At 47.1% G+C, this 27847-nt stretch overlaps 1 protein-coding gene across 1 annotated transcript; it reads right to left on the reverse strand.

Moving 5' to 3' along the window:
• Nucleotides 1-1701: 1701 nt before the first annotated feature.
• On the reverse strand, nucleotides 1702-25839 carry P3H3 (prolyl 3-hydroxylase 3). The gene is made up of 15 exons (XM_040436900.1): nucleotides 25416-25839; nucleotides 22976-23128; nucleotides 22681-22858; nucleotides 22407-22538; nucleotides 22043-22176; nucleotides 18595-18684; nucleotides 16075-16127; nucleotides 15953-15984; nucleotides 15440-15564; nucleotides 10057-10152; nucleotides 9668-9815; nucleotides 9427-9544; nucleotides 6298-6373; nucleotides 3473-3613; nucleotides 1702-3105 (listed from the first exon to the last, which is right to left on the reverse strand). The coding sequence occupies exons 1-15, from the start codon at nucleotides 25779-25781 to the stop codon at nucleotides 2920-2922; spliced, it is 2028 nt and encodes a 675-aa protein (XP_040292834.1). The 5' UTR covers nucleotides 25782-25839; the 3' UTR covers nucleotides 1702-2919.
• Nucleotides 25840-27847: the final 2008 nt, after the last annotated feature.

Here is a 27847-nt window from a genome sequence, read left to right on the forward strand (position 1 = left end):
TATTTTCTCGGAGTGTCTCTTTCTGTCTTTGTCTCACTCTTGGATCGTCCCCATATAAAGTCATTGTGCGGTCTTATTTTCTCGGAGTGTCTCTTTCTGTCTCTGTCTCGCTCTCCGAACGTCCCCATATAAAGTCATCGTGCTGTCTTATTTTCTCGGAGTGTCTCTTTCTGTCTTTGTCTCACTCTTGGATCGTCCCCATATAAAGTCATTGCGCTGTCTTATTTTCTCGGAGTGTCTCTTGCCGTCCTCGTCTCTCTCGCTCTCCGATCGTCCCCATATAAAGTCATCGTGCGGTCTTATTTTCTCGGAGTGTCTCTTTCTGTCTCGCTCTCCGATCGTCCCCATATAAAGTCATCGTGCTGTCTTATTTTCTCGGAGTGTCTCTTTCTGTCTCTGTCTCGCTCTCCTATCGTCCCCATATAAAGTCATCGTGCTGTCTTATTTTCTCGGAGTGTCTCTTTCTGTCTTTGTCTCGCTCTTGGATCGTCCCCATATAAAGTCATTGCGCTGTCTTATTTTCTCAGAGTGTCTCTTTCTGTCTCGCTCTCCGATCGTCCCCATATAAAGTCATCGCGCTGTCTTATTCTCTCGGAGTGTCTCTTTCTGTCTTTGTCTCACTCTTGGATCGTCCCCATATAAAGTCATTGTGCGGTCTTATTTTCTCGGAGTGTCTCTTTCTGTCTCTGTCTCGCTCTCCGAACGTCCCCATATAAAGTCATCGTGCTGTCTTATTTTCTCGGAGTGTCTCTTTCTGTCTTTGTCTCACTCTTGGATCGTCCCCATATAAAGTCATTGCGCTGTCTTATTTTCTCGGAGTGTCTCTTGCCGTCCTCGTCTCTCTCGCTCTCCGATCGTCCCCATATAAAGTCATCGTGCGGTCTTATTTTCTCGGAGTGTCTCTTTCTGTCTCGCTCTCCGATCGTCCCCATATAAAGTCATCGTGCTGTCTTATTTTCTCGGAGTGTCTCTTTCTGTCTCTGTCTCGCTCTCCTATCGTCCCCATATAAAGTCATCGTGCTGTCTTATTTTCTCGGAGTGTCTCTTTCTGTCTTTGTCTCGCTCTTGGATCGTCCCCATATAAAGTCATTGCGCTGTCTTATTTTCTCAGAGTGTCTCTTTCTGTCTCGCTCTCCGATCGTCCCCATATAAAGTCATCGCGCTGTCTTATTCTCTCGGAGTGTCTCTTTCTGTCTCGCTCTCAAATCGTCCCCATATAAAGTCATCGTGCTGTCTTATTCTCTCGGAGTATCTCTTTCTGTCTCGCTCTCCGATCGTCCCCATATAAAGTCATCGTGCTGTCTTATTTTCTCGGAGTGTCTCTTGCCGTCCTCGTCTCTCGCGCTCTCCGATCGTCCCCATATAAAGTCATCGTGCTGTCTTATTCTCTCGGAGTGTCTCTTTCTGTCTCTGTCTCGCTCTCCGATCGTCCCCATATAAAGTCATCGTGCTGTCTTATTCTCTCGGAGTGTCTCTTGCCGTCCTCGTCTCTCTCTCCTATCGTCCCCATATAAAGTCATCGTGCTGTCTTATTTTCTCGGAGTGTCTCTTGCCGTCCTCGTCTCTTGCGCTCTCCGATCGTCCCCATATAAAGTCATCTCCCGTCTCCCCGCCCCGGGCCGCTCTCACAAACACCTTATTGTGTAGCGGACGTCCTGGGATGTTGGCGGAGCCGGTAATGCACTTCTCCCCCCCGGGACATAGAGCAAACTGGAGGCTTTATTAGAAAAATACAAAGTGACGCTGCACGAGATTAACCCATCGTGTACCGAGGAGGCGCCCTTCTGGCCGGAGGAATACATGTAACCCACTTAAAGGGATAGTAAATTGCTCCCTGGTAGCAGCCAGTTCTGTCTGGAAACATTCGATTGGGATTTCGAACAGGAATTTAAAAATCCTCCTTCTGCTTCCTGCCGCTTCTCTCCAGTGCCGAGGATTCCCATCCTCCTATAACGCTGCTGGACCATTATAAGCTGCTGACTCTAGGCGGAGTGCGCCCTTAATTCATGGTTTTTTGTTAGTAACGCTTCTGCAGCTTTCTCATGTACTTTGTGTTTCAGTTTATCACCACTTTCATGATCTCTGCTTGTTGTCAGCAAATGGAAAGATTCTTGTTTACGTCCTGAAAAAGAAAACCTGCGTGGACTTAAAGGGGTTTTCCAGGACCGCCACTGATCAGATGTTTGAAGAAGCACAGCGCCGTCCATCGTATAGTGGCTGTGCTTGGTAGTGCAGCCCACTTGGTCATGTGACCAGTGACCCTGACATCCCTGGCCTAGAAAGAGACCGGAGCGCCACGGCTCAAACAGCTGATCGGTGAGGGGAGAGGGGGTCGCCAGCCGTCGGACCCCCACCCCACCGATCTGATATTGATGACAAGTCATAAGTATGAAACACTCAGATAACCCCCTTAATACTGCTCACAGTGGAGAGTTTGTTACAATTGTATCCAGTCTGAACGGCCATTTGTGAGCAAAACACATCAGCAGCACAGATCTCTCTCTCTCCTGTCCTGATCTGCTGTTACAATGTATCAGTGCAGGTAAAATGTATCATTAGATACAATTGCAACAAATGCCTATTTAGGTTGAGCCTGTGAATGTAAACAAGGATGGTCTCCTTCACTGACAGCAAGCAGAGATCTTGAATATGGCGAGAAACTGTAACACAACGTACATTGGAAAGCTGCAGAACTCTAGGCAGTGATTAAGCTTCCATTTACATAATTCTTGAACACCCCTTTAAGCCCGGTCATGTGACCAGCGCAGCGCCACCGCATTACACCAATGTTTGCAGCCAGTGACCTGTTAACCCACGCTGCACTGGAAGTCTTTTGACCCCCCCCTACCCCTCCCGACCCGCAAAATCCAAAATAGCCTGAGTAGCAGTCCATTAACCCCTTCCTTGCCACCCCAGTCATTAAAGTTCATCTCTGATTTTCCTGGCGACTCTTCTCCTCTGCTGCCGTCCTGAGGGTTTGTCGGTCCCTTCGTTTTCCGAGGTCCCCGTCCTGGCGTTCTCTCTCCCAGTCCTGGCGGACTTGCTTTCCGTTTTCTCCGTTTTAATGGCCTCACCCGTCACTATGCTTTTCGCTTGAAGCCTCTCCTGTAAAAGGGGGAGGGGGTAAAGATATTAGTACAGGACGCCATATTGGAACCAGTCCTATTTGCAACATGGTGGCATTTGCACTGACTGTACAAATTAACCCATTCACAACCCTAGGAATTATCTCTGCAGCCAGGAAACGGTTGAGGGGTAAATTAGTTTTTTTTATAAAAGTTGGCAGTAGGTCAGGGTTGGTAGGTGGTTCTGAGAAGACCCCAGAAAAGGAAACACTCAGCATTAGAATATGATAGGAGCGTAACCCAGGGGGGAAATAACTTCCCTAAAAATGCAGAGATCAGTGTGAGAAGGAGATGATTGACCGCACACAACCGCTCCGGCGCTGACATTTACTTAGCACTGGCGTTACCTGTTCAGCGTGTTCTGCCGATTCCGTGAACCACAATGTTATCGCGCACCTTCTTCCCTGTGTCACGGCACGAACCCCGTGGGCATTCTCACCCCCCGAGCTGAACAGGACTAAGCGGCCACAGCGGGGGCGGACCTCTGCCTGCACACAGAACGAAGAATTTGTATCTTGATATACAATGTATTTGGTTTGTTTTAGGTCCAAAATGAATACAAAATGATACCATTCTCACTGCCTGCAGCCACCACTAGGGGGGAGTTAGAGGCTCTGTACACTCTGAAATCAATAATGAGACAGTACGCTCCCCCTAGTGGTGGCTGCAGGCAGACAGAATTTATTATTTAGTCCTATGTCTAGGCAGGAGATTTGTCAGAAAAACAGACCAATATAAACATCTATATTGTGAAACTGATATTGGACCTGAAATGTAAATGATGTTAACAAAGGTCACAATTCCCATCACAGCAGATCTCCCTGTGCAGAGGGATGTATGCTATAGCTCCCTGTTTTCTGCTATTTCAGCCTCAAGAGAGGCTACTTATTTGGAATTGGAATTTGAATTCCTAGCGGCTTCCCCCCAAAAAAAAACAAACATAGGGGGTCATTTACTATCCAGAAATATGCCTATATTAAGCATATTTCTGGCGCAGATTGCAGCACAAAGGTTATTTGCGCCGCAACGTACGACTTTTCCCTGCTCACGCCAGTTCTAAAAAAGTGGGTGCGGTGCGGGCAGGGAAGGGGACGGGAAAGAAAATGGTCTAAATGTAAGACAGCAAGGAAGCTGGCATAGATTTAGACTGACGGTGGTTGCACCGAAGTTATACAGAGGTCAGTAGAGTGGATCCAACACCCCATAGTCTTTACCATTAAGATATTCCAATAATTACTGTTTACAGTGCAATTCCTTTAATCCGCCATCCAATAATCCAAAAATATCTGATAATTCAGTCATTTTTTTCCCCCCATCACAGATTTAGATTTTATGAATCTTTCACATATCAGGTACCAATAATGCTTCATTAAAAATGAGTGTTTCTGTATTTATGCAATTGCTTTATTCTTGACCTTTCACAGGGGTTCTCCACGCTAGGAGAATAGGAGTGGGGTCCCAGAGGTGGAACTCGCACCTATTATTTCCAGAACGGTTCCTCGAAGCGAACAGAGAGCAGCCACGCTCCGGGAGTTTGGAAAATAGGCGAGTGCTGGCTCCGCTATTTCCGGCAGCCTCATAGCGGTGAATGGAGAGGTGGGACTTACCAAAACAGAGGAAGAACACGCTCCGCTATTTGCGGAACTCCCATAGCGATAACGCATGCATGGTGTGGTCTCCCGACACAGAGGTCATATTCTAGCAATATGCCATCAATGTCCCAGATGGACCAACCCCTTTAAGGACTGATCACCCATTGTCCGCATAGTTGACCAATTTCAGATCAGTGGGGGTCCAAGTCCCAGCCCCCCCAAGGATTATCCATTTGCATGTACTGCGTTATTAAAACCAGGCACTGGGACACCACAGCTGTGTCCTGGGAGCGCTGCGGTAACCAGACCACTGGGAGCCATGTAAGTTCTGGTGCCTGGTTCCAGCAACACAGCTACTTAGTGGGAGTGCCAGGAGTCGGACCCCCGCTAATCTGTAATTGATGACCTACCCTGAGAACAGGTCATCAGTACTTAAACGCTGATAGCGATTACTCAATTTAATTGAGTAACTCGACACAAAAAAATCCTTGATGCTAATTTTTTGCATTGAGGATTAGTTTGTGCCATGTGACCACGGAGCGCGAGCGAAGCGTTTGCTGTTACTCACCGCTCTGTGGTCTCCTGCCGGCCCGCGCCGCGCTGCCCTGTGTTCTGACATGAGCGCAGCGCGTGAAGAAGAGGCTGGAAGATCTGTGGCGTGTCAGCGGGGCCCCTACAGGAAAGGCAAGTTTTTTATTTCACTGGCACTGGGGACTGATGGCACTGGGGGGGCTGACAGCATAGAGGACTGATGGCAGGGGGGGGGGGGGGGTCTGATCATGGCATTGGGGGGGGGGGGGGGGGGCTGATGAGTTTTTATCAAGGAAAACATTCTTTTAATTCGTTTTTTTTTTTCTTATTAGAGTACTCGATTAATCGGTAGAATACTTGATTACTAAAATAAAATCGATAACTGCAGTCCTACTGGAGGACCCCTTTAAGGACCAAGCCAATTTTTGCAGCAATGTTTTGTTTATTAACCCCTGGCCTTCCAAGAGCCATACGAGGGCATGTTTTTTTTTGTAGTTTTGTAATGGCACTATTGAGTGTTCTGTATAATGTACAGAGAAACTGTAAAAGTAGTACTCGACGGGTGGAATAGAAAAAAATATATGCATTTCTGCCATTGTTTTTTATGGGTTTCGTTTTTATAGTGCTCAGCAGTGAACCCGACATGATCATTTTATTCTGTCTTATTATTAGTTTTTTTTTATGGTTTGCCATGTGTAGATACCTCTGCATCCAATTATCCAATCACGGCCAATGTGATTCACCTCTGCCAATCAGGCAACGAGTCCGTTTTAACCAGTGGGACCTCAGAAATGCTGGATTTCCATATATTTTGGATTATCAGATGCCAATGGAAAAGTATATAAAACTCGCACCATGCGAATAGTCCCCAATATTACGAATTCTCAAAGCACCATAAAATGAACCATAAAAATGATAATTTCTGCGTTTGGCTAGCTTTAGATTTTTTCCTTTAGCTGGATTTTGTATCTACTGTAATTTTCTATAGTAAATCTGCAGCATCACCTGCAGGCGATCACAGGTACTACACCCAGAAGCGTCACACTCACCGTGACCGTTGTCTCGTCCAGTTCTGTGAAGAAGAGGTCGCCCCCCAGGAAGTCGTCATTTAGATAAAGCATCCCACTAGCACAAAATAAATCACATGTATATATATTATGAATACATCAAGTATATAAAATCGGTCATAATTAGAATAAAACCTCTTTATAGGGGTTTTACAGGACTAGAAAAAAAAAATGGCTGATTTTATCCAAAAACAGCGCCACGCCTGTCCAAAGGCTGCATGAGGTACTGTTGCTCAATCTCATTCACTTTAAGGGAGCTGAGCTGCAATACCAGGCACAACCAATCAGCAAGTGTGGCGCTGTTTCTACAAAAACGCAGTCATGTTGTTCTAATGCTGTACAATCCCTTTAAATGGCAAGTGACATGTCACAAGAGGTCTTTGGTGGAGGGCCTGAGTTCTCCGCCAGTCGCTGGAATGATGGGGCCACGGCATAAAAATCGGGACTGTGTATTAGCACTTGAAGTTACAGAACCGATGCCTGAGGCTGCACTACTGACCAGATATGATGCAAAATCCCTTCCGATTTCTGTTCAAGGGGTCGTCCAGGAGGTGCGGGGTGTCAGATCCCCACCAATCTGATACTGATGGCCTATCTGGAGAGGAATCAGAATCCTGGACAACCCCTTTAAGTGTAGTGTCGTCATGGAGACCTTATGTACATCTAAATCATCATCTACATCCTCCCTGGCTTTAATACTAGCAATTCCATAGTTGTCCTGCCAGTCCTGATTCTGCAGGGACCATCCTGTGAACTGCCCTGCGAAAGGCGACATTTTGTAGATGTTTCTGGGTGGTCCAATAGGCGACGCTTAAAGGGTAACTGTCATATTTTTTTTAATTTGCTAGTTTATTACAGCTCGGCATGTATACCTGAGTTAGGCCTCATGCACACGACCGTTGTGCGCATCTGTGGCCGTTGTTCCGTTTTCCATGATTTTCTGTGGACCCATTGACTTTCAATGGGTCCATTGAAATCTCGGAAAATGCACAGTTGTTCATCCACTGCCGTGATCCGTGTTTCCTGTCCGTCAAAAAAATATGACCTGCCCTATTTTTTTGACGGACAACGGTTCACGGACCCATTCAAGTCAATGGGTCCGTGAAAAAACACAGATGCACACAAGATTGGCATCCGCATCCGTGATCCGTGGCCGTAGGCTACTTTCACACAGACGGATCGCAGATCCGTCTGCATAAAAGCTTTTTCAAAGCTGAGTTTTCACTTTGTGAAAACTCAAATCCGACAGTATATTCTAACACAGAGGCGTTCCCATGGTGATGGGGACGCTTCAAGTTAGAATATACTAAGAACTGTGTACATGACTGCCCCGATCTCTTACAGGGGGCTGTGATCCGCACAATTAACCCCTTAGGTGCCGCACCTGAGGGGTTAATTGTGCATATCATAGCCCCCTGTAAAAGATCAGGTGCTGCCAGGCAGGAGGGGGCAGACCCCCCCTCCCCTGTATTTAACTCATTGGTGGCCAGTGCGGCCCCCCTCCCTCCCAGTATTATATTCATTGGTGGCCAGTGCGGCCTCCCCTCTCCCCCACCCTAATTAAAATCACCTTCCCCCATCATTGGTGGCAGCGGAGAGTTCCGATCGGAGTCCCAGTTTAATCGCTGGGGCTCCGATCGGTAACCATGGCAACCAGGATGCTACTGCCATGGTTACTTAGCAATTTTTAGAAGCATTATACTTACCTGCTATGTCTGTGACCGGCCGGGCGCTCCTCCTACTGGTAAGTGACAGGTCTGTGCTATAGCCAATGCGCCGCACAGACGTTTCACTTACCAGTAGGAGGAGTGCCCGGCCGGTCACAGACAGCGAAGGTAAGTATAATGCTTCTAAAATTGCTAAGTAACCATGGCAACCAGGACTGCAGTAGCGTCCTGGTTGCCATGGTTACCGATCGGAGCCCCAGCGATTAAACTGGGACTCCGATAGGAACTCTCCGCTGCCACCAATGATGGGGGAAGGTGATTTTAATTAGGGGGGGGGGGGGAGAGGGGAGGAGGCGTGTCTCTCAGTAATCCAATCTGATTGGCTGGCAGGGAGCTGCTGGCTACAGCAAGTGTGTATGGGAAGTGAGGGAAAGCAGTTTTGGCCTCAGAGAACTGGCAGAGGAGACATCTTGAGAAGGTCCTCATATTGTAAATTTTTAAACAGCCGTAACTAAGGGAAAAACTCAAGGAAAACAGTGGTATGTGAAGAAACTAAAGATTGCTTTATGCATAATGCTGCTGCAGCAGTAACATATGCTAAAATTGATTTTTTTATGAAAACATGACAGTTACCTTTTAAAAGTCCCAATTTTTACATTTTTGGTGCTGGTAAATAATATTTACCAATGTTTCAGTTGGTAAAATCAGGGCATCTAAGCTCCTCCCCTGGGAACACCCTGAACCCGCACGTAAGCAATAACATATGGGCTGAGCTTCAGTTAGCTCCGCCTATTTTCAGTGTGGGACAGTACGAATTCGCCAGGACTGTCTCTAAAAATCAGGGAGAGTCCCACCAAATTCAGGACAGTTCACAACTATGCCAAGTATGTAGTTATGGGTCTATATAGGTGTGAACATTAACATATCTGATTATTTGAACCCCCATAACGTCTCCATGACAACCGAGAACCAAACAGTAATTAGAAGTAGACATTGTCACGAGAATCTCAGTGGTGCAGCCTCAGGCTTTGGAGTAGGCCATTAGTGTGCATTAAACAGGTGAAATCTCCAATGATAAACAATCAGCAAAGTTTGATCCATGTTATTATCAGAATCTCTCAGTAGTGCAGCCTCAGGCCCAGGGGTACACCTAGCCTTTCTGCTGCCTGAGGCGAAAACTGAAACGGTGCCCCCCCATGCCAATTTCTTAAGCGCTCATGGCCCATGGCCCTCCCGCTGCCCCCCTCTTGCCCCCTACCTGATGCTGTCTGAGGCGTTTGCCTCACCTGGCCTCATTGCACCCCTGCTCAGGCCTTGAGGCCTGTAACTTCAGTAGCTCATATCTCAGCCTTGAAGTCAGATATTCGGAAACGGTTTTCGCATTTTTAATGGTTGGTCCTCTGAGATCATAATGATCCTAATCTGCAGATCTGCTGCCACCCACCTATAGTCTCTGTGGACGTACGCAGGGGGCTCTCGCCAGCACTCCTTCTCCTCAGAGTCCAGGATACAGTTGTCTGCATGAACGGGATGACTGAGGTCGGAGCGCCCCTCCTGTTCTCCTGATACCCACAGTGAAAAGAGAGGAGATAGTTAAAGGGGAACACCGGGATACAGTATATGGCGGCCTACAGAAAGACACAGGGATGGATACAGAGCCAGAAGCCACAGAAAGCCTCAGTTACCCTCAATGGCCGACCGGCAGACGAGCTGAGAATACGAGAAATGTAGCATCTTGGTCTCAAAGTAAGACCGGGTGAGAATCCGAGCGCGCTCCGTGGCGTGATACAGAAAATGAGCGCGGTTTTGGTCCACCGATCCTGATGAGACCATCTGTAAAAAGAAGACTACAAATCAGACCAATTCAGAAGAATCAGCGACGATTACCAATCTGTAACAATTGTATCCGATTCTGGGAAAGCTGGGTGACGAACAGACCCAAAGAGGTCACAACTTGGCATGATGTGGCGGCCATGATGGTGCAGTCCAGATAGGCAGGGAGGCAATCCGGCCTTCCTGCCTAACATACTGCTTGAAGGACCCAGCTTACACCCCCATTTTGTTGCAGTGGTACCTGAAGGGCTTGCAGGACGGTCAGGCCCTGGATGCGCTCGTGAGACGTGTGAGGCGATCGTCTTCTCTTCAAAGCTTCACCAGAGGCTTCAGCTTCCTGATAAGCAGATAACAGAGTTACCACAAAGAACGCTGCTCCTCTCCCTGGTATACATTGTAATCAACGTCCCTGCGTCTTTATATAGCATAAAAACTACCCTCAAACCGAACAGGCATATGAATCGCTCTGCCCAGTCGTGGAGACAACCGAGAGGCTGTTCCCTCACAGATCACTCTGATTATTGGCGGGATGGAAGATTAGGCCGAGAGAGCGGCACACAGATTCCTGTGACATCTACAACAAGGCTGAAGCCTGGAGACGACACTAGTCATAAAACGTTTACCCATCGCTACCCTAGACCTCCAGGGATGTAGAAACATGAACCCCTTTATTGTTGTAGACTACCATAAACCCCTTCACTACCCTAGACCACCAGAGATAGACATATGAACCCTTTTATTGCCCTAGACTACCTCTTCACTGACCTAGTCCACCAGAGATAAAAACACATGAACCCTTTTATTAGCCCTAGACTACCATAAACCCCTTCACTACCCTAGACCACCAGAGCTGAAGACATATGAACCCTTTTATTGCCCTAGACTACCTTAAACCTCTTCACTGACCTAGACCACCAGAGATAAAGACACATGAACCCTTTTATTAGCCCTAGACTACCTTAAACACCTTCACTACCCTAGACCACTAGTGATATAGAAACATGAACCCCTTTATTGTTGTAGACTACCATAAACCCCTTCACTACCCTAGACCACCAGAGATGAAGACACATGAACACTTATTGCCCTAGACTACCTCTTCACTGACCTGGACCACTAGTGATATAGAAACATGAACCCTTTCATTGTTGTAGACTACCATAAACCGTTTCACTACCTTAGACCACCAGAGATAAAAGACACATGAACCCTTTTATTTCCCTAGATTACCTTAAACCTCTTCACTGACCTAGACCACCAGGGATGTTGACTGCTCTATCTGTGAAGTGCTTAGTGCCCTGGCACATGAATATACAATAAAACTAAATGTTTATAATGGCACTTTCACAAAGTCAGTGTTTGGTCAGTGATTTCCATCAGTGACAGTGAACCCAAACCAGGTCTGGGTCCTTCTTGTCCCCCCCCCCCCCCTTTTTTTTATTTTTTACCTCCAGCAGTGGTATATAGGAGGGATCTGTATTCATGCTCTACTTCTGATTCAAAAGCTACAAATCCCACCAAGGACAGGAACACAATATACAAATCTAACGCGCTAGCTAATAGATGACGGGCGCGCATTAGACCAAGGAAGTGCGGGTCACATGACATGTCAGATGATCCCCCACAAGCTCATGTTGCATGGTCGGAAAGAGTCAAAGAGTAGTGGGTTTCTATGGTTTGGGCTGCAGTATGAGATTTCGAGAATGTGCCGGAATGGAAAACCACGCTACGTTAGTTTCAGACAATTTTGAACATATTAAGTAAATACTTTTTTTATAACAAAGCGCCCAGCCCCTTCACTGCCTATGATCACCAGGGATGCAGACTTCGTCACAACTCTAAACCACTAGGATTTTACGTTAAGCTCATTCACTAACCCAGACCACCAGAGGTTAACGTACTCAGTACCCGAGACCACTAGGCAAGTAAGCATTTACCACTAAGCTACTCTAGACCACCAAGGTTTTTGAGACATTGAGGCCTTTGATACTCCAGACCACCAGAGATTTTGATATTAAGAAAAAGGATTCTGGAGACAATAGAGGTCCTCTTTTCAGCTCGTCTTTATTGGTATATTTCATAAAATCGACATGGTCACTGTCCCCACGGCATGGTCACTGACGCGTTTCGGGTAGGTACCCTTAGTCGTAGCACCATGCTAAGTGTGACCCCACATTATAAAGGAATTGGAATGCGCCTCTTCAGAAATCCAAGGAGGAACCTCCAATCCCATAGGCTGCCACAACAGAGGCACACCTCTTCCCCAATTATTCGTACAATTGAAAGCACACTGTGTGGATAATCCTGGGGCAAATTAACCCCTAGTCTCCATGCTGTTTCCTTGTATAGGAATAAACCGCACAGTGTGAATACTTGATCCTTTCTACCTATTAAAATAACATTATAAACAACCGGAATGGCCTGACAACTGCAGAGTGTTACAATAAGTTGTAAGCCGACAATAAATACACATCTGAATATTGAAACAGAAGCAAACATATGTGAGGAACCACATTGTTGCAGCGATAAGTGGTACAAAATATTGGCTGCAAATGAGCAAATCCACATAGCCAGTGTTGTAAACCTGATTGCTCCATATATCAGAAGCATCAGAGAGGAACAACACTCATAATTAGGTACAATCTTATCACCATTACTTTTATCAAACAGGTTCATATTATGTATGCATCATATTGTGGAGAAATAAGCCGCTCTGTGTGATCAGTGTCCTGAGCAGTGTTCAGCCGGCATGCACAATCCTATGCGACATTTGAAATCCCACCCATCCTGACTACTACAACCAGAGAGGAATCATTGTAAATAATCGTCCAAGTTTCCCATTAGACTGTTGGTAAATACATATATCCACTTAGTTTGTATGTTCTATCGATCAGTGGTAGATATACATAAGCTCTTTTCTCAGGTTGAGACCTACTGGAATCCTAGACCCAAGTCTAAAGATCCAGTATGCCTCTCTGAGAAGAATTTTCTTTCGATGGTCACCGCCCCTTTTGGGTGCCGATACTCTTTCAATGGCAAATGCTTTTGCGGGCATGTTTTTGAATAAAGTGCCTCGCTATATTAGAGATATTAAGAATATTCGGGTTGCTAATATAGTTCAAGTGTTCAAGGATACGGCTCTTGAGCTTACGGACCGTGCTGCCTATGTACATCAGATCACAATGAGTACATCCGACGACATAGACAACACCCTCCGTATTGCAGTTAATATAACTGCGAATGGGAAATTTGACTGTATGTGTTGAGTTGTCAAAAGTTTGTGTGGGTAGAACATAGTTGCAGGTTTTACAAGGGTTGCTTCCACATTTAGTGAAGCCCTGGTAGCATAGCCAACTGCTTTTGACATCTTTTTTGGTATTACTAGCGGTGTAGAGAGACGGGGACAAAGAGCAGGACAGGGTAGCAGCTCTTCTAGAGACTATTCTGCAACCTGTTTTCAATGCTTGATATAGAATATCATCATCAAACAGTATAGGCAAACATTTTTTTATGGATGTACTGATTGCATTGAATTCACTACTATACGTCAGGGATAAGGTAGGAATACTGTTCCGCTCTTTCTCCCCGCAAACTCCCACACCGCCTGCAGGGGCCTTTCCAGTTCTCATATACTTAAGCTTGCCAAATAACATTTCCTCTCTGTCTTTGAGTGATGCCACTGTTTTACCCCTTTTGATCATCCAGGTGGGATAATTCCTTTCCTTTAATCTTAGAGCTACCTTGTCAAACTCCTCCTCTAGCTTATCCCTATCACTACAATTTCTTGCTGTGCGCATAAATTCTCCCACGGGACATGCTCTAATAGTATGCATTGGATGGTGACTTTTTGCATTGAGAATTGAGTTGCCAGACACTTCCTTTCTGTATGTGATGGTGTGCACTATTTCTCCCGGACACCCGCGGAGTGTCAAATCCAGAAAGCTGGTATGGGACTCATGTGCTGAACAAATGAATCGCAAGTTGTAGTCATTGTTGTTTAAATAGGCCTGGAGGTCTGGGACGGCAGACACACCGCCCGCCCACACCATAAGTATGTCGTTGATGTATCTGCCGTACCAGACCAAACCAGGCCCAAAGGGGTTATCTTGACTATATATGAATTTTTCTTCCCAATAGGACATAGTCAGATTGGCCAAGGACGGTGAGAACCTGGCCCCCATTGACACTCCGCGGGTCTGCAGGTAATGCACACCATCAAACACAAAATAATTGTGGGTCAACAAAAATTTCGTGACTTCACAAATAAAATCTATATAGTCGGAGCCAAGTCCAGTATATCGATGCAAATGAAATTCCAATGCTAGTAGAGCAACCCCGTGGGGAATGGAGGGATAAAGAGAGACCACATCCGCTGTGATCCATCTATAATTTTCATTCCACACAAATTTGTACATGGCTCGTAGCACGTCTGAGGTATCTTTCAAAAACCCTGGAGTGCGCCTGACCAGTGGCTGGAGAATATTATCCAGCCAACTGCCCAGGCGCTCTGTCAGGGAACCTATGCCAGAGACTATAGGACGAAGGGGGGGGCGGTTGTACGCCCTTATGGATTTTAGGCAAAGCGTGCATTATGGGGGTAACCGGCACCTCCACATTTAGGTATCTATATTCACTGTCACCGAATACACCACTCGCCCTTCCTCTCGATAGCAGTGAAATATAGCTAACCATATATTCTTGTAGCGGGTCACGCAATAATTTCTTATATGTGGAAGTGTCCGCTAACATCTCCCGCAATTGTTGCCCATAAATTGTCTTATCCATAATGACCACCGCCCCCCCTTGTCCGCCATTTTAATCACTATGTTGTCACATTGTAGTAGTTGCTGAAGAGCAAGGGCTTGGGATGCATTGAGGTTATTATAATTTTTAGTTTTCTTACTTTCTAATTCAATGTTCCTCAATTCTTTTTCCAGGACCTCCTGGAAGACATCCATACTGCCTGTACGTGACATAACTGGATAGAATTTGGTATTACGTGTACAAAATTTGCCGGCCGGTTTGGGTAGGTCTCTGATTCCCTGTTCGTCCTGAAGACCCTCAAGACAGCATAGAGCTAACTGTTCATTGAACAGGAGATCTTTATACGAGTTATCTTCGTAGAATTGTATGCTGTCCTGGGGGGGATCAGGAGGAGATGGTATATCATGAAAGTGTCGGGATACAGTAATATTACCAATAAAGACGAGCTGAAAAGAGGACCTCTATTGTCTCCAGAATCCTTTTTCTAAGTTGCCTGCTGCCTGCTACGGGAACACTCCCCAGGGCCTCCAGAGTCGGGACTATATACCATACCAGACAGGTGAGCTGGATAAAAGTTTTTCCCATTTTGATATTAACCTCTTGACTACCCTCAACCACAGGGTAAATTGCTATGGACCCCCTAACAACCTTTGACCAGCAGCATAAACTTAACCAAGACCCCAGCAATGTCACCATTAACCCCTTCATCAAAGCTAATATTTACCCCTTCACTACCCTATTCTAGCAGGCATTGACTTCTCCACTATATTAGATGTTAGTATTAACCTCTTCAGAGCCACCCGTCCTTCCCATCCTGTATTTGAGCGTCAGTTCCTGCAATCCTCTGCTCCACCTCTTACCTGCACAAGCCCGAGTAAGGCCTCGCACTCCTCGTCAGTGAGGACGCCATCCAGGGTGACTCTTGATGTCCCGTTCATTTGCTTTGGAGTCAGAGTGACCGTCACCTCCTCGTAGGGAAGCTGTCCTGCAGAGAAGAAGGACGCAATACTATATTACAGGCATGGCCAACCTGCGGCTCTCCAGCTGTTGTAAAACTACAACTCCCACCATGCCCTGCTGTAGGCTGATAGCTGTAGACTGTCCGGGCATGATGGGAGTTGTAGTTTTGCAACATCTGGAGAGCCTCAGGTTGGCCATCCCTGCTATATTATATGGTTCTATAATGATCTCGGGCTGGACGTGTCATCCAGTGGGGATGGTCACCGGCGCTTCATCTGCACACGGCCTTCTAGTCACATGACCTAGGCCCTTATGGATGTGAATGACCCCCATTTCACTAATTCTGCGTATATACCATCGCATGTCCGACACAATAAACCTCACACTCATTCGCAAGCACTCCCTGTACTCACCGCCGGCCTCCTCTGCAGCTACTGTCTCAGCCCTAATCAAATAAAAAGAATTATTAAAACCATAGACATCACGGTATATACAGTATATTGCGGTGACCTGAGGGGGGGTGGGGGGGACTCACTTGATTCGTTCTCGGAGACTCTCTGGAATAATTTCCTCTGGGGTCCAAAGATCCTGAAAAAACAGAGGGGGCACATTTATAAAACCGTCCGCAGAAAATGGCGATAGCGTATATGTCATATTTATATTGTCTGTGACCAATCAACAGCAGGTTATACATTGCAGACGGGTTACTCTATACGGGCGCACCATTGTACGGTATTTCACATAATACAAATCCATCAACAGCGCTAATCTCTCTCCTATGCTGATAGTTCGTTACAATGTATCAGTCTGGAGTCTTAGGTTATTTAGCTCACAGAGGATTGTCTGGACTCCACTGCAAACTCTTAGCGCTTGTTATGTCTGCAGAGATTTTCAGCCTTCAGCTGTAAACAAGGAATGGTATCATTCACTGAAAGCAATCAGAGATCTTGAAAATGGCGAGGAATAGTACATTCCTAATTGTCTATTCGAAATTTGTAGAACTTTTCATTGAGCAGTGATTGAAGGGGTTTGTCCTATGAAGGCAACTTATCCCCTACCTCTGTGATGGCTATCCCCTCCGGCTATGGTAAAACTACGACTCCCAAGATGTACACTTGCTTGGTTGTTCTCAAGACTCCATAGAAATGAATGGAGCATGCTGGGAGTCGTAGTTTCACCACAGCTGGAGTGCCGGAGGTTAGCCATCACTGCCCTATCTGATCGGCCGGAGAACCTGCCGATCACGAGAACAGGGGCACGTTCTGTCCCCCCATTTGGATGGAGCGGTGATGATGCCTGCGCACTGCCGATCCTGCCAGAGATAGCTGAGCGCTTGTACAGGACCGTTTCTGGCAGTCCCATGCATGTCCAGGCCCCTGTTCTTGTAATCGGCGGGGGGCCAAGCTGTAGGACTCCTGGCGATCAGACATTTGGTTTTTCAAGATATTTTTGCTCTGAATAGAGCAGTGGGGGGGGGTCCAACACCCGGGACCCCCTGCCGATCAGCTATTTGAGAAGGCACAGGCACTCACCGTAGCGCCGCGGCCTTCTCTCAGCTTTCCCGGGGTCGGTGACATCACGCTCATCGATCACATGGCCTAGGGGTAGCTCGGTCCCATAGATGTGCTTGGGGCTGAGCGCGACGCCAAGCACAGCCGCTATACAACGTACGGCACTGTGGTTGGCGAGCTGAGAGAAGGATGCTAATCTACTGCGAGCGCCGATGCCTTCTCAATCAGCTGATTGTCGGGGGTCCCTGGTGTAAGACCCCCACCGATCAGATACTGATCACCTATCCTAAGGATAGGTCATCAGTTATGAAAAAGTCTCCGAAAACCCCTTTAAGCCTTTATAAAATAAAGTTTGTTTTATTGAAGGGTGTGAATAAAATAAATAAAAAAATAGATCTTTTTGTAAAAATCTATCGTTGAGTGTATACAGCTCCTATGAAGAGCTAAGTTACAAAAACCACAAAAACTCCTACAAGATCCTGGATTACTGGAATGTGATAGAAAAGTATATAAAACACTTTGTGTGAAAAGCTTAAGATAAACGGCGCCATAAAATCGGAACTTTCCCAGTTGCTTGTCTCTGTTCAGTCTTCTTCACATCACACTGGATTATTGGACGCCGCATTAAAGGAATTTTACTTTACACACAAATCCTGTAGTCTTGTTCATAAAAACCGACAAACAGTAGACGGGGGAAGAGGGCGACACATGACGTGACCGCAGAGTCCGACTACACTCTGGGTCTGTCTGTAGTCTGTAACCATGGAGACACAAAGAGGATAGGAGCACAGGAGGTAGGAGATTTTAAATGAAAACTTTACATCACTGTTTCTTCATGAATTAAAGGTACAGCTGCACAGCGTGACTTTTATATAATGTATGTCAATAGCGCCGCAATGCGACATTCTATAAAATGTCACCCTGTAGGCATAGCCTAATGGAGGATGTATTGGAGTTGCAAAAGTTGACACACCCCGTGATTTCTATATTCATTAGCATCCATGTACAAAGACACCTCTGGAGGCATTTTTTTTTTTTGCATTTTACTTATTTTTGGCAAAAAATAAAAATAAAAAATAATTTTTTCAGTTGAGGTTTATTAAAAATGTTCAACCATTTCTGAGAAACATGGCTTAAAAAAAAACAAAAAAAAAAACGGTCTGTTTGCAGGCTTTTACAGTCTGTTTTCTTTGAATCCAGTCATCAGACGACTCATGTGTAGATCCTCTTATCCCATTCAGGTCAGCCATATTCTTACCAGTTTGATATTAATTGAGCTATAATGAGCATTTCTGAGGTCAGGAGATGAAAGATAAGACACGTCTGATGACTGGATTCAAAAGGAAACAGACTGTGACAACTTTCAAACAGACTGATTTTTAACCCTTGTATCTCAGAAATGGCTGAACATTTTTAATAAACACCAACTGAAAAGATGATATTTTTTTTGCCAAAAATGAATAAAGTGCAATCATAAAAAAGGTGATCATAGCCTTTAAAACAACAATTTCATGAGAAGATCCAAAAAGAAAAATGTTCCTGACCGGATCTTGGAAATCGATGCCCAGGTTCTCCATGACGTAGTACAGCAACTTCTTCTCCGACAACGCCTGGCGCACGTATGAAGCGATATTCTGTAATACAAAACCGTGAATCCCAATCTACTCCCCCAGATCTGTTGCCGGGGCATGGAGCGATCAATCAATAAAAACTGGGAAAATATAAAGGAACTTTCCATCACGAGCAGAATATAAGATAGGGGGAGAGGGGGGGTTCAATAAACTGGTAAATAGGGATGAGCAAGTCGACTGCGGATAAAACATCCAAAGTCGATTCGCATAAAACTTCGTTAGAATACTGTACGGACCGAGTGCTCCGTACTGTATTAGAATGTATTGGCTCCTAAGAGCCAAAGTTATTATTTCGCAAAATCTCACAGGACTTCAGGTAATAACTTCAGAAATTAATTTCTACTGTTAAAAAACTCAGTTTCGGTTCCAAGTTGGAACCGGACCCAAGTTCGGTAAAAGTTTTTTTTACAGTAGAAATTCATTTCTGAAGTTATTACCTGAAGTAATAACTTCGGCTCATCGGAGCCAATACATTCTAAGGCCTCCTGCACACAAACGTATTTTTTTGCGGTCCGCAAAAACGGGTCCCGTTTTTCCGTGATCCGTGACCGTTTTTTCGTCCGTGGGTCTTCCTTGATTTTTGGAGGATCCACGGACATGAAAAAAGTCGTTTTGGTGTCCGCCTGGCCGTGCGGAGCCAAACGGATCCGTCCTGAATTACAATGCAAGTCAATGGGGACGGATCCGTTTGACGTTGACACAATATGGTGCAATTTCAAACGGATCCGTCCCCCATTGACTTTCAATGTAAAGTCAGGAGTTAATATACCATAGGATCGGAGTTTTCTCCAATCCGATGGTATATTTTAACTTGAAGCGTCCCCATCACCATGGGAACGCCTCTATGTTAGAATATACTGTCGGATTTGAGTTACATCGTGAAACTCAAATCCGACAGTATATTCTAACACAGAGGCGTTCCCATGGTGATGGGGACGCTTCAGGTTAGAATATACTAAAAGAACAGTGTACATGACTGCCCCCTGCTGCCTGGCCGGCTCCCCCCTCCCTCCCCTGTAGTTAACTCATTGGTGGCCAGTGGGCCCCCCCTCCCCTGTAGTTAACTCATTGGTGGCCAGTGTGGCCGGCCCCCCTCCCTCCCCTGTAGTTAACTCGTTGGTGGCCAGTGGGTGGGGTGGGCCCCCCCCCTCCTAATTAAAATCTCCCCCCTATCATTGGTGGCAGCGGAGTGTACCGATCGGAGTCCCAGTTTAATCGCTGGGGCTCCGATCGGTAAGCATGGCAACCAGGACGCTACTGCAGTCCCGGTTGCCATGGTTACTTAGCAATTTGTAGAACCATTATACTTACCTGCGAGCTGCGATGGTCTGCGTCCGGTCGGGAGCTCCTCCTACTGGTAAGTGACAGGTCCGGCCGGGAGCTCCTCCTACTGGTAAGTGACATGACCTGTCACTTACCAGTAGGAGGAGCTCTCGGCTGGACCTGTCACTTACCAGCAGGAGGAGCTCCCGACCGGACGCAGACCATCGCAGCTAAGTATAATGGTTCTACAAATTGCTAAGTAACCATGGCAACCGGGACTGCAGTAGCGTCCTGGTTGCCATGGTTACCGATCGGAGCCCCAGCGATTAAACTGGGACTCCGATCGGTACACTCCGCTGCCACCAATGATAGGGGGGAGATTTTAATTAGGAGGGGGAGGGAGGGGAGAAGGCCCACTGGCCACTAACGAGTTAAGTACAGGGGAGGGAGGGGGGGGGGCCCACTGGCCACCAACGAGTTAAGTACAGGGGAGGGAGGGGGGGGCCCACTGGCCACCAACGAGTTAACTACAGGGGAGGGAGGGGGGCCGGCCGCACTGGCCACCAATGAGTTAACTACAGGGGAGGGAGGGGGGGGGGGGCCGGCCACCAATGTGTTAACTACAGGGGGGGGGCTGCCCCCTGCTGCCTGGCAGCACCTTCCAGGCAGCAGGGGGCAGTCATGTACACAGTTCTGTTAGTATATTCTAACCTGAAGCGTCCCCATCACCATGGGAACGCCTCTGTGTTAGAATATACTGTCGGTTCTGAGTTTTCACGAAGTGAAAACTCAGGTATAAAAAAGCTTTTATGCAGACGGATCTTCGGATCCGTCTGTATAAAAACTAACCTACGGCCACGGATCACGGACACGGATGCCAATCTTGTGTGCATCCGTGTTCTTTCACGGACCCATTGACTTGAATGGGTCCGTGAACCGTTGGCCGTGAAAAAAAATAGGACAGGTCCTATTTTTTTCACGGCCAGGAAACACGGATGTGGCTGCAAAACGGTGCATTTTCCGATTTTTCCACGGACCCATTGAAAGTCAATGGGTCCGCGAAAAAAAACGGAAAACGGCACAACGGCCACGGGTGCACACAACGGTCGTGTGCATGAGGCCTAATACTGTATGGAGCGCTCGCTCCATACAATATTCTAATTAAGTTTTATGCGAATCGACTTCGGATGTTTCATCCGAAGTCGATTCGCTCATCCCTACTGCTAAAACATCTACTATGAGCAGTGACTCCAGCTGAGTTGCCTTGTCTGTTGGAGTTGAGGTAGTCCGATATCCAACCCCTGTCTCACCAACTGCTCAGGCTGCCCCTCCTCCATACTTTATACTACAGCTCTGCTTTATTAGACTAGCTGCTGTATACAAGTGCATGTCCAGCAGGAAGTCAGTGCACTGCTAGTTGATTTCTATTGCAGATAAGAAACTGGAAGTAATGAAAAAGATCAAGTGAACAGGGCACATCGGCTGAGAGGTGGAGCCTCGATGAAGGGGGAGGAGCCTGGAGAATAGTTAAAAGGGGTATTTTCGGTTAGAACAAGTTATCCCCCATCCATTATAGCGTTGAGTGCCCCGCCAGACAAGAGAATGGGAACCTGTACCCTTGAAATGATTGGAGTGGCAAGTCCCATAGAGAATGAATGGAGAGGCCAAGCGCATGCTCGAGATCTCATCATCAGTGGGGTCTCTCCAATCCTAGATAACTTCCTCTAATTGGAATATCCCTTTAAATAATCACCGGCTATTGATAGACATGTCTCGACTGCTTCAGCAGTCTTATAGGGTGGGAATGCAGCAGCAACACGCATGCTCGGCCGACACTTCATTGAAATGGGCGACTCAGGACCTTCATTCTCAGACACTTGCAAATAGTTGATAAGTTTTGGGACAACCCCTATAGGTGTTAGGGGCAGGGCATGGGTGTTCCATCCCTTTAAATAAATGCACTAGTAATTAAACCCTGTGCAGCGAGATTACTAAACCATCCACGTGACAAGCAGGCAGTAGCCGGGGACATCCGGAAGGGGCACATACGTTTCCTCATCACTGAGTTTTTGCAGGACCAATCTCCAGATGGTATTACCTCTCGTGGTCTGATCTCACTTTTGCTTTGCACTTTCTGTTCATATCCGCGTAGACTTTCTAGAACCGTCTCATTGTTCGGTTGGAAAAGTAGTAGTGACCGCGCGATCCGTGCGGCGGACTCCCAGTCTCCAACTATAAGGACAAAAATACAAGAGAGAGAGTCCTGTAACGAACCCTGCACCTGCGGGAGCATCCCATGAGCAGGACTGGTCTACTACATGGTCAATCAAAACCAGATATGGGCTTTTTGTTTTGCCCACCTACCCCAAAGACCGGTCAGACCTCAAGGGATACAAGGCCTACATAGAGCATGGGGCAGAGGAGAGCTGCTCCCATGGACAAGTCAAGAGAAGATGACTTACGTTGAGCGTATCCCTGCTGAAGCAACTGCAGATGAGCAATGAGGACATCTTGCTGTGAGCTCTTCTGTCCTGGAGTCAATGATACCCCTAGGATGCACTGCTGCTTACACTGCAAGACCTGGGTGTAGTATTCTGGGAGAGAACAGAGATCGGGGAGAAGAAAGAAGCATTATATAGGGAACGTTACGAAAGAAACTATAGATGGTCAGTGAAAGGATGGAGAGAAGATTAAGATTCCAGCCTGTGGACCAGCAGAGAAGATATCCACAAATACCTGCAATGACCTCGGAGAAGTCACGGTGGGTTTCATTCTCACGCTCCCGTGTTCCCTCACAGAGGGTCCGGCAATCGTGGAGTGTGGACAGAAAGGAGCTCAGCGACTCCTCCAGCCTCAAGACTGCGGTGGTAGTCCTCTCTTGAGATAGTAGAGATGTTGCTTGGTCATACAATGCCTGGAGAAAATGACACAGAGGGCACCATAGTGATCAGCGAGGAGCAGGTAAATGCCATGAATGGATGTCACTATGGATGAGTAATCGTCTATATTATTGGGAGATCTGCTGTGTTACCTTGTATGGTGGCTCCTCCAGGTCCCGGAAGCTCTGCTGTTTAATCCCTTTCATGGTGTGATAGCGGGTCACATCACCCTGAATCTGCTCATGATGGGGGTTCCTCATATAGAAAGTGTACGCAGTTGCAGCCGCTTCATCCAATTCCTCCAGCTAGGAAAAGTGAAAGAAAAAGAGACATGGTTCAAATCCCTCCAAAGCCTAAAGTCAGAGTCCTCTTCATTCCATCATAACCTACAGCCAATGATTCCTCCATCCCACTAGACCCTAGAGTCAATGACAATTCCATCCCATCAGAACCTAAAGCCAGGGATTCTTCCATCCCACCAGACCCTAGAGTCAATGACAATTCCATCCCATCAGAACCTAAAGCCAGGGATTCTTCCATCCCACCAGAACCTAGAGTCAATGACAATTCCATCCTACCAGAACCTAAAGCCAGGGATTCCTCCATCCTACCAGAACCTAGAGACGGTGATAACTCCATCCTACCAGAACCTAGAGACGGTGATAACTCCATCCTACCAGAACCTAGAGACGGTGATAACTCCATCCTACCAGAACCTAGAGACGGTGATAACTCCATCCTACCAGAACCTAGAGACGGTGATAACTCCATCCTACCAGAACCTAGAGACGGTGATAACTCCATCCTACCAGAACCTAGAGACGGTGATAACTCCATCCTACCAGAACCTAGAGACGGTGATAACTCCATCCTACCAGAACCTAGAGACGGTGATAACTCCATCCTACCAGAACCTAGAGACGGTGATAACTCCATCCTACCAGAACCTAGAGACGGTGATAACTCCATCCTACCAGAACCTAGAGACGGTGATAACTCCATCCTACCAGAACCTAGAGACAGTGATAACTCCATCCTACCAGAACCTAGAGACAGTGATAACTCCATCCTACCAGAACCTAGAGACAGTGATAACTCCATCCTACCAGAACCTAGAGAAAGTGATATTTATATTTCACCAGAACCTAGAGCAAATTACATCTCCATGCCTTAAAGACAATGATAACTCCATTCTATCATAACTTCAAACCAATGATACTTCCATCACACGAGAACTTAAAGCAAATGATTCCTCTTGCTATCTGAAACTAGAGCCAATGATACCTTTATCATCTAAACAGAACCTAAAGCCAATGATACCACCATCCCACCAGAACCTACAGTCAAGGGTTCCTCCATCCCGTCAGAAGAACCTAAAGTGAATACCACCACCCCACCAGCACCTAGAGCCAAAGATTCCTCCATCCCACCAGAACCTGGTGTGAATAGTCCTATCAATTTTATGAAAAATTTCCTCTTCAAAAATGAACTCTCCAGGAAATGTCCCTGTGTTGCCAAGAAGATAAAAATTCAGTAATACCCCCACCCCCCAATCTGTCTCTGGGAAAGCTGGGTGACAACCATTATGGCCACCACTCCCATACTGGATTTTACCCCGGTAAACCTGGCCTGGTTCAGGAGTCACAATGTATAATCAATGCTGGTGAAATCCAGCTTTCCCAGACACATGATTACACATCTGGACAGAAGGGAATGACTGTGGACCCGTCGCTCCCGGACTCCGGAGGGCGCTATCCCCACTCTGGTAGATTTTATATTTTATTTCCTGTTTGCTAATAGAAAGTTACAATGTCCCCCATTGACAGACCCAGCGCTGCCCCCTCCCCCCATATACACACATCCACGTGTGCAAGCCCCTACATGACAGCAATGCATTCTGGGTGATTAACCCCTTAGTTACTTTTCCTGTACAGTTTTCCAAAAACCACCCCCATCAAAGAAGAGTGAGGTATTGCAGCATCCCCTGCCCTTTTAAATGTCTTTCCTCTTCTGCAGAGTATTGCACTATACCCCCAAGGCACTCTGATAGCATCCAGGGCAGGATAACTACCCACCTTCCTACCCCATAATCCAGCACTGCAGGGAGTGACAATCTGCAGATCATGTGGTGTACAGTCCTGGACTGCAGACTATCACACCTCTTCAGGAATGTTACCTCTGCATAACATTGTACCCACCCCACAGAGGGCATAGGTGGACTGCAGACTATCACCTCTCTTCATCATTTTACCTCTGCATCTCTGGAGCTTTCTGCAGATCATTGCACCCAGATCAGCAGTCTTACCCACCCCACAGAGTGCATAGTCGGACTGCAGACTATTGCATCCCATGACTGCATCTGTGACAACATAGGCAGAGCATTGCATTCAAAGCAATCTACCCAGTTCTGGGCTGCAGACTATTGCATCGGTGCCTGCACCAGAACCAAGCTAACTACCCTCCAAGCAAACCCTTGCTGCAGACTATTGCATCTCTACCACGCCGACCATTCCAGCTACCCATGTGATGTGACACTGACATGCAGCACCAGGGCCCCCCGTTCTGCAGATGATCGCGCCCAGCCGGTCCTACCCTGTAGTGGGCCACTTGCAGGTAGTTGTAGGGCGCCCCCTTGTGGAAGGTCTTCTCCGTGTCCTGGGTCAGCCGGTACCGGGAGGGCTCCCCCATCTGCAGACGCTCGCAGCTCAGCAGACACTCGGCCCTTTCCATCACCGCCTCCTCCAGTTGGGCCCCTTGGAGCCCACATTGATCCCCGCATCTCAGCCGGACGCCCCGCACCTCCTGGAGGCTCCGCAGCGCCCCCCAAAGTTTATCCCGGGCCTCCGACCACTGTCCCCGGGAGAAGAGAGAGACCCCATCCCAGAGCAACTCATCGGGGGGCTGCAGGGAGAGGGAGCGGACCAGCCCCAGGCAGAGGAGCAGCAGAGGGGCCTGCATGCTGGGGGGCTCCGGGGAAGCAGGAGGGACGGGCCCGGCCAAATATCACATCCCAGGAGGAGGAGGAGGAGGAGGGGGAGGGGGCAGGTAGGTGGAGGAGGGGAGCACAGCCCAAATCTGTCAGACAGAGGGGATACAATGTATCAGTCTACAGATCAGAGGAGGCTGCAGGATACAATGTATCAACCCACAGATCGGAGGAGGCTGCAGGATACAATGTATCAGTCTACAGATCAGAGGAGGCTGCAGGATACAATGTATCAGTCTACAGAGCAGAGGAGGCTGCAGGATACAATGTATCAGTCTACAGAGCAGAGGAGGCTGCAGGATACAATGTATCAACCCACAGATCAGAGGAGGCTGCAGGATACAATGTATCAGTCCACAGATCATAGGAGGCTGCAGGATACAATGTATCAGTCTACAGATCAGAGGAGGCTGCAGGATACAATGTATCAATCCACAGATCAGAGGAGGCTGCAGGATACAATGTATCAGTCTACAGATCAGAGGAGGCTGCAGGATACAATGTATCAGTCTACAGATCAGAGGAGGCTGCAGGATACAATGTATCAGTCTACAGATCAGAGGAGGCTGCAGGATACAATGTATCAGTCCACAGATCATAGGAGGCTGCAGGATACAATGTATCAGTCTACAGATCAGAGGAGGCTGCAGGATACAATGTATCAATCCACAGATCAGAGGAGGCTGCAGGATACAATGTATCAGTCTACAGATCAGAGGAGGCTGCAGGATACAATGTATCAGTCTACAGATCAGAGGAGGCTGCAGGATACAATGTATCAGTCTACAGATCAGAGGAGGCTGCAGGATACAATGTATCAGTCTACAGAGCAGAGGAGGCTGCAGGATACAATGTATCAGTCTACAGATCAGAGGAGGCTGCAGGATACAATGTATCAGTCCACAGATCAGAGGAGGCTGCAGGATACAATGTATCAATCCACAGATCAGAGGAGGCTGCAGGATACAATGTATCAGTCTACAGATCAGAGGAGGCTGCAGGATACAATGTATCAATCCACAGATCAGAGGAGGCTGCAGGATACAATGTATCAGTCTACAGATCAGAGGAGGCTGCAGGATACAATGTATCAATCCACAGATCGGAGGAGGCTGCAGGATACAATGTATCAATCCACAGATCAGAGGAGGCTGCAGGATACAATGTATCAGTCTACAGATCAGAGGAGGCTGCAGGATACAATGTATCAGTCCACAGATCATAGGAGGCTGCAGGATACAATGTATCAGTCTACAGATCAGAGGAGGCTGCAGGATACAAGGTATCAGTCTACAGATCAGAGGAGTCTGCAGGATACAATGTATCAGTCTACAGAGCAGAGGAGGCTGCAGGATACAATGTATCAGTCTACAGATCAGAGGAGGCTGCAGGATACAATGTATCAATCCACAGCTCAGAGGAGGCTGCAGGATACAATGTATCAGTCTACAGATCAGAGGAGGCTGCAGGATACAATGTATCAGTCCACAGATCAGAGGAGGCTGCAGGATACAATGTATCAATCCACAGATCAGAGGAGGCTGCAGGATACAATGTATCAATCCACAGATCGGAGGAGGCTGCAGGATACAATGTATCAGTCTACAGATCAGAGGAGGCTGCAGGATACAATGTATCAGTCCACAGATCAGAGGAGGCTGCAGGATACAATGTATCAATCCACAGATCAGAGGAGGCTGCAGGATACAATGTATCAGTCCACAGATCGGAGGAGGCTGCAGGATACAATGTATCAATCCACAGATCAGAGGAGGCTGCAGGATACAATGTATCAATCTACAGATCAGAGGAGGCTGCAGGATACAATGTATCAATCTACAGAGCAGAGGAGGCTGCAGGATACAATGTATCAATCCACAGATCAGAGGAGGCTGCAGGATACAATGTATCAGTCTACAGATCAGAGGAGGCTGCAGGATACAATGTATCAGTCCACAGATCAGAGGCGGCTGCAGGATACAATGTATCAGTCCACAGATCATAGGAGGCTGCAGGATACAATGTATCAATCCACAGA

Source organism: Bufo bufo, chromosome 6 (assembly GCF_905171765.1).
Source record: "Bufo bufo chromosome 6, aBufBuf1.1, whole genome shotgun sequence".
NCBI lineage: Eukaryota > Metazoa > Chordata > Amphibia > Anura > Bufonidae > Bufo > Bufo bufo.

Coding starts and splice junctions, on each gene's coding strand:
- P3H3 (XM_040436900.1), bottom strand. CDS start 25,781: ATGCAGGCCCCTCTGCTGCTCCTCTGCCTGGGGCTGGTCCGCTCCCTC. Junction 18,685..22,042: donor GTGAGATCAGACCACGAGAG/GTAATACCATCT, acceptor TTTGTATTACAG/AATATCGCTTCATACGTGCG. Junction 9,816..10,056: donor CCGTCCTGCAAGCCCTTCAG/GTACCACTGCAA, acceptor TTCTTTTTACAG/ATGGTCTCATCAGGATCGGT.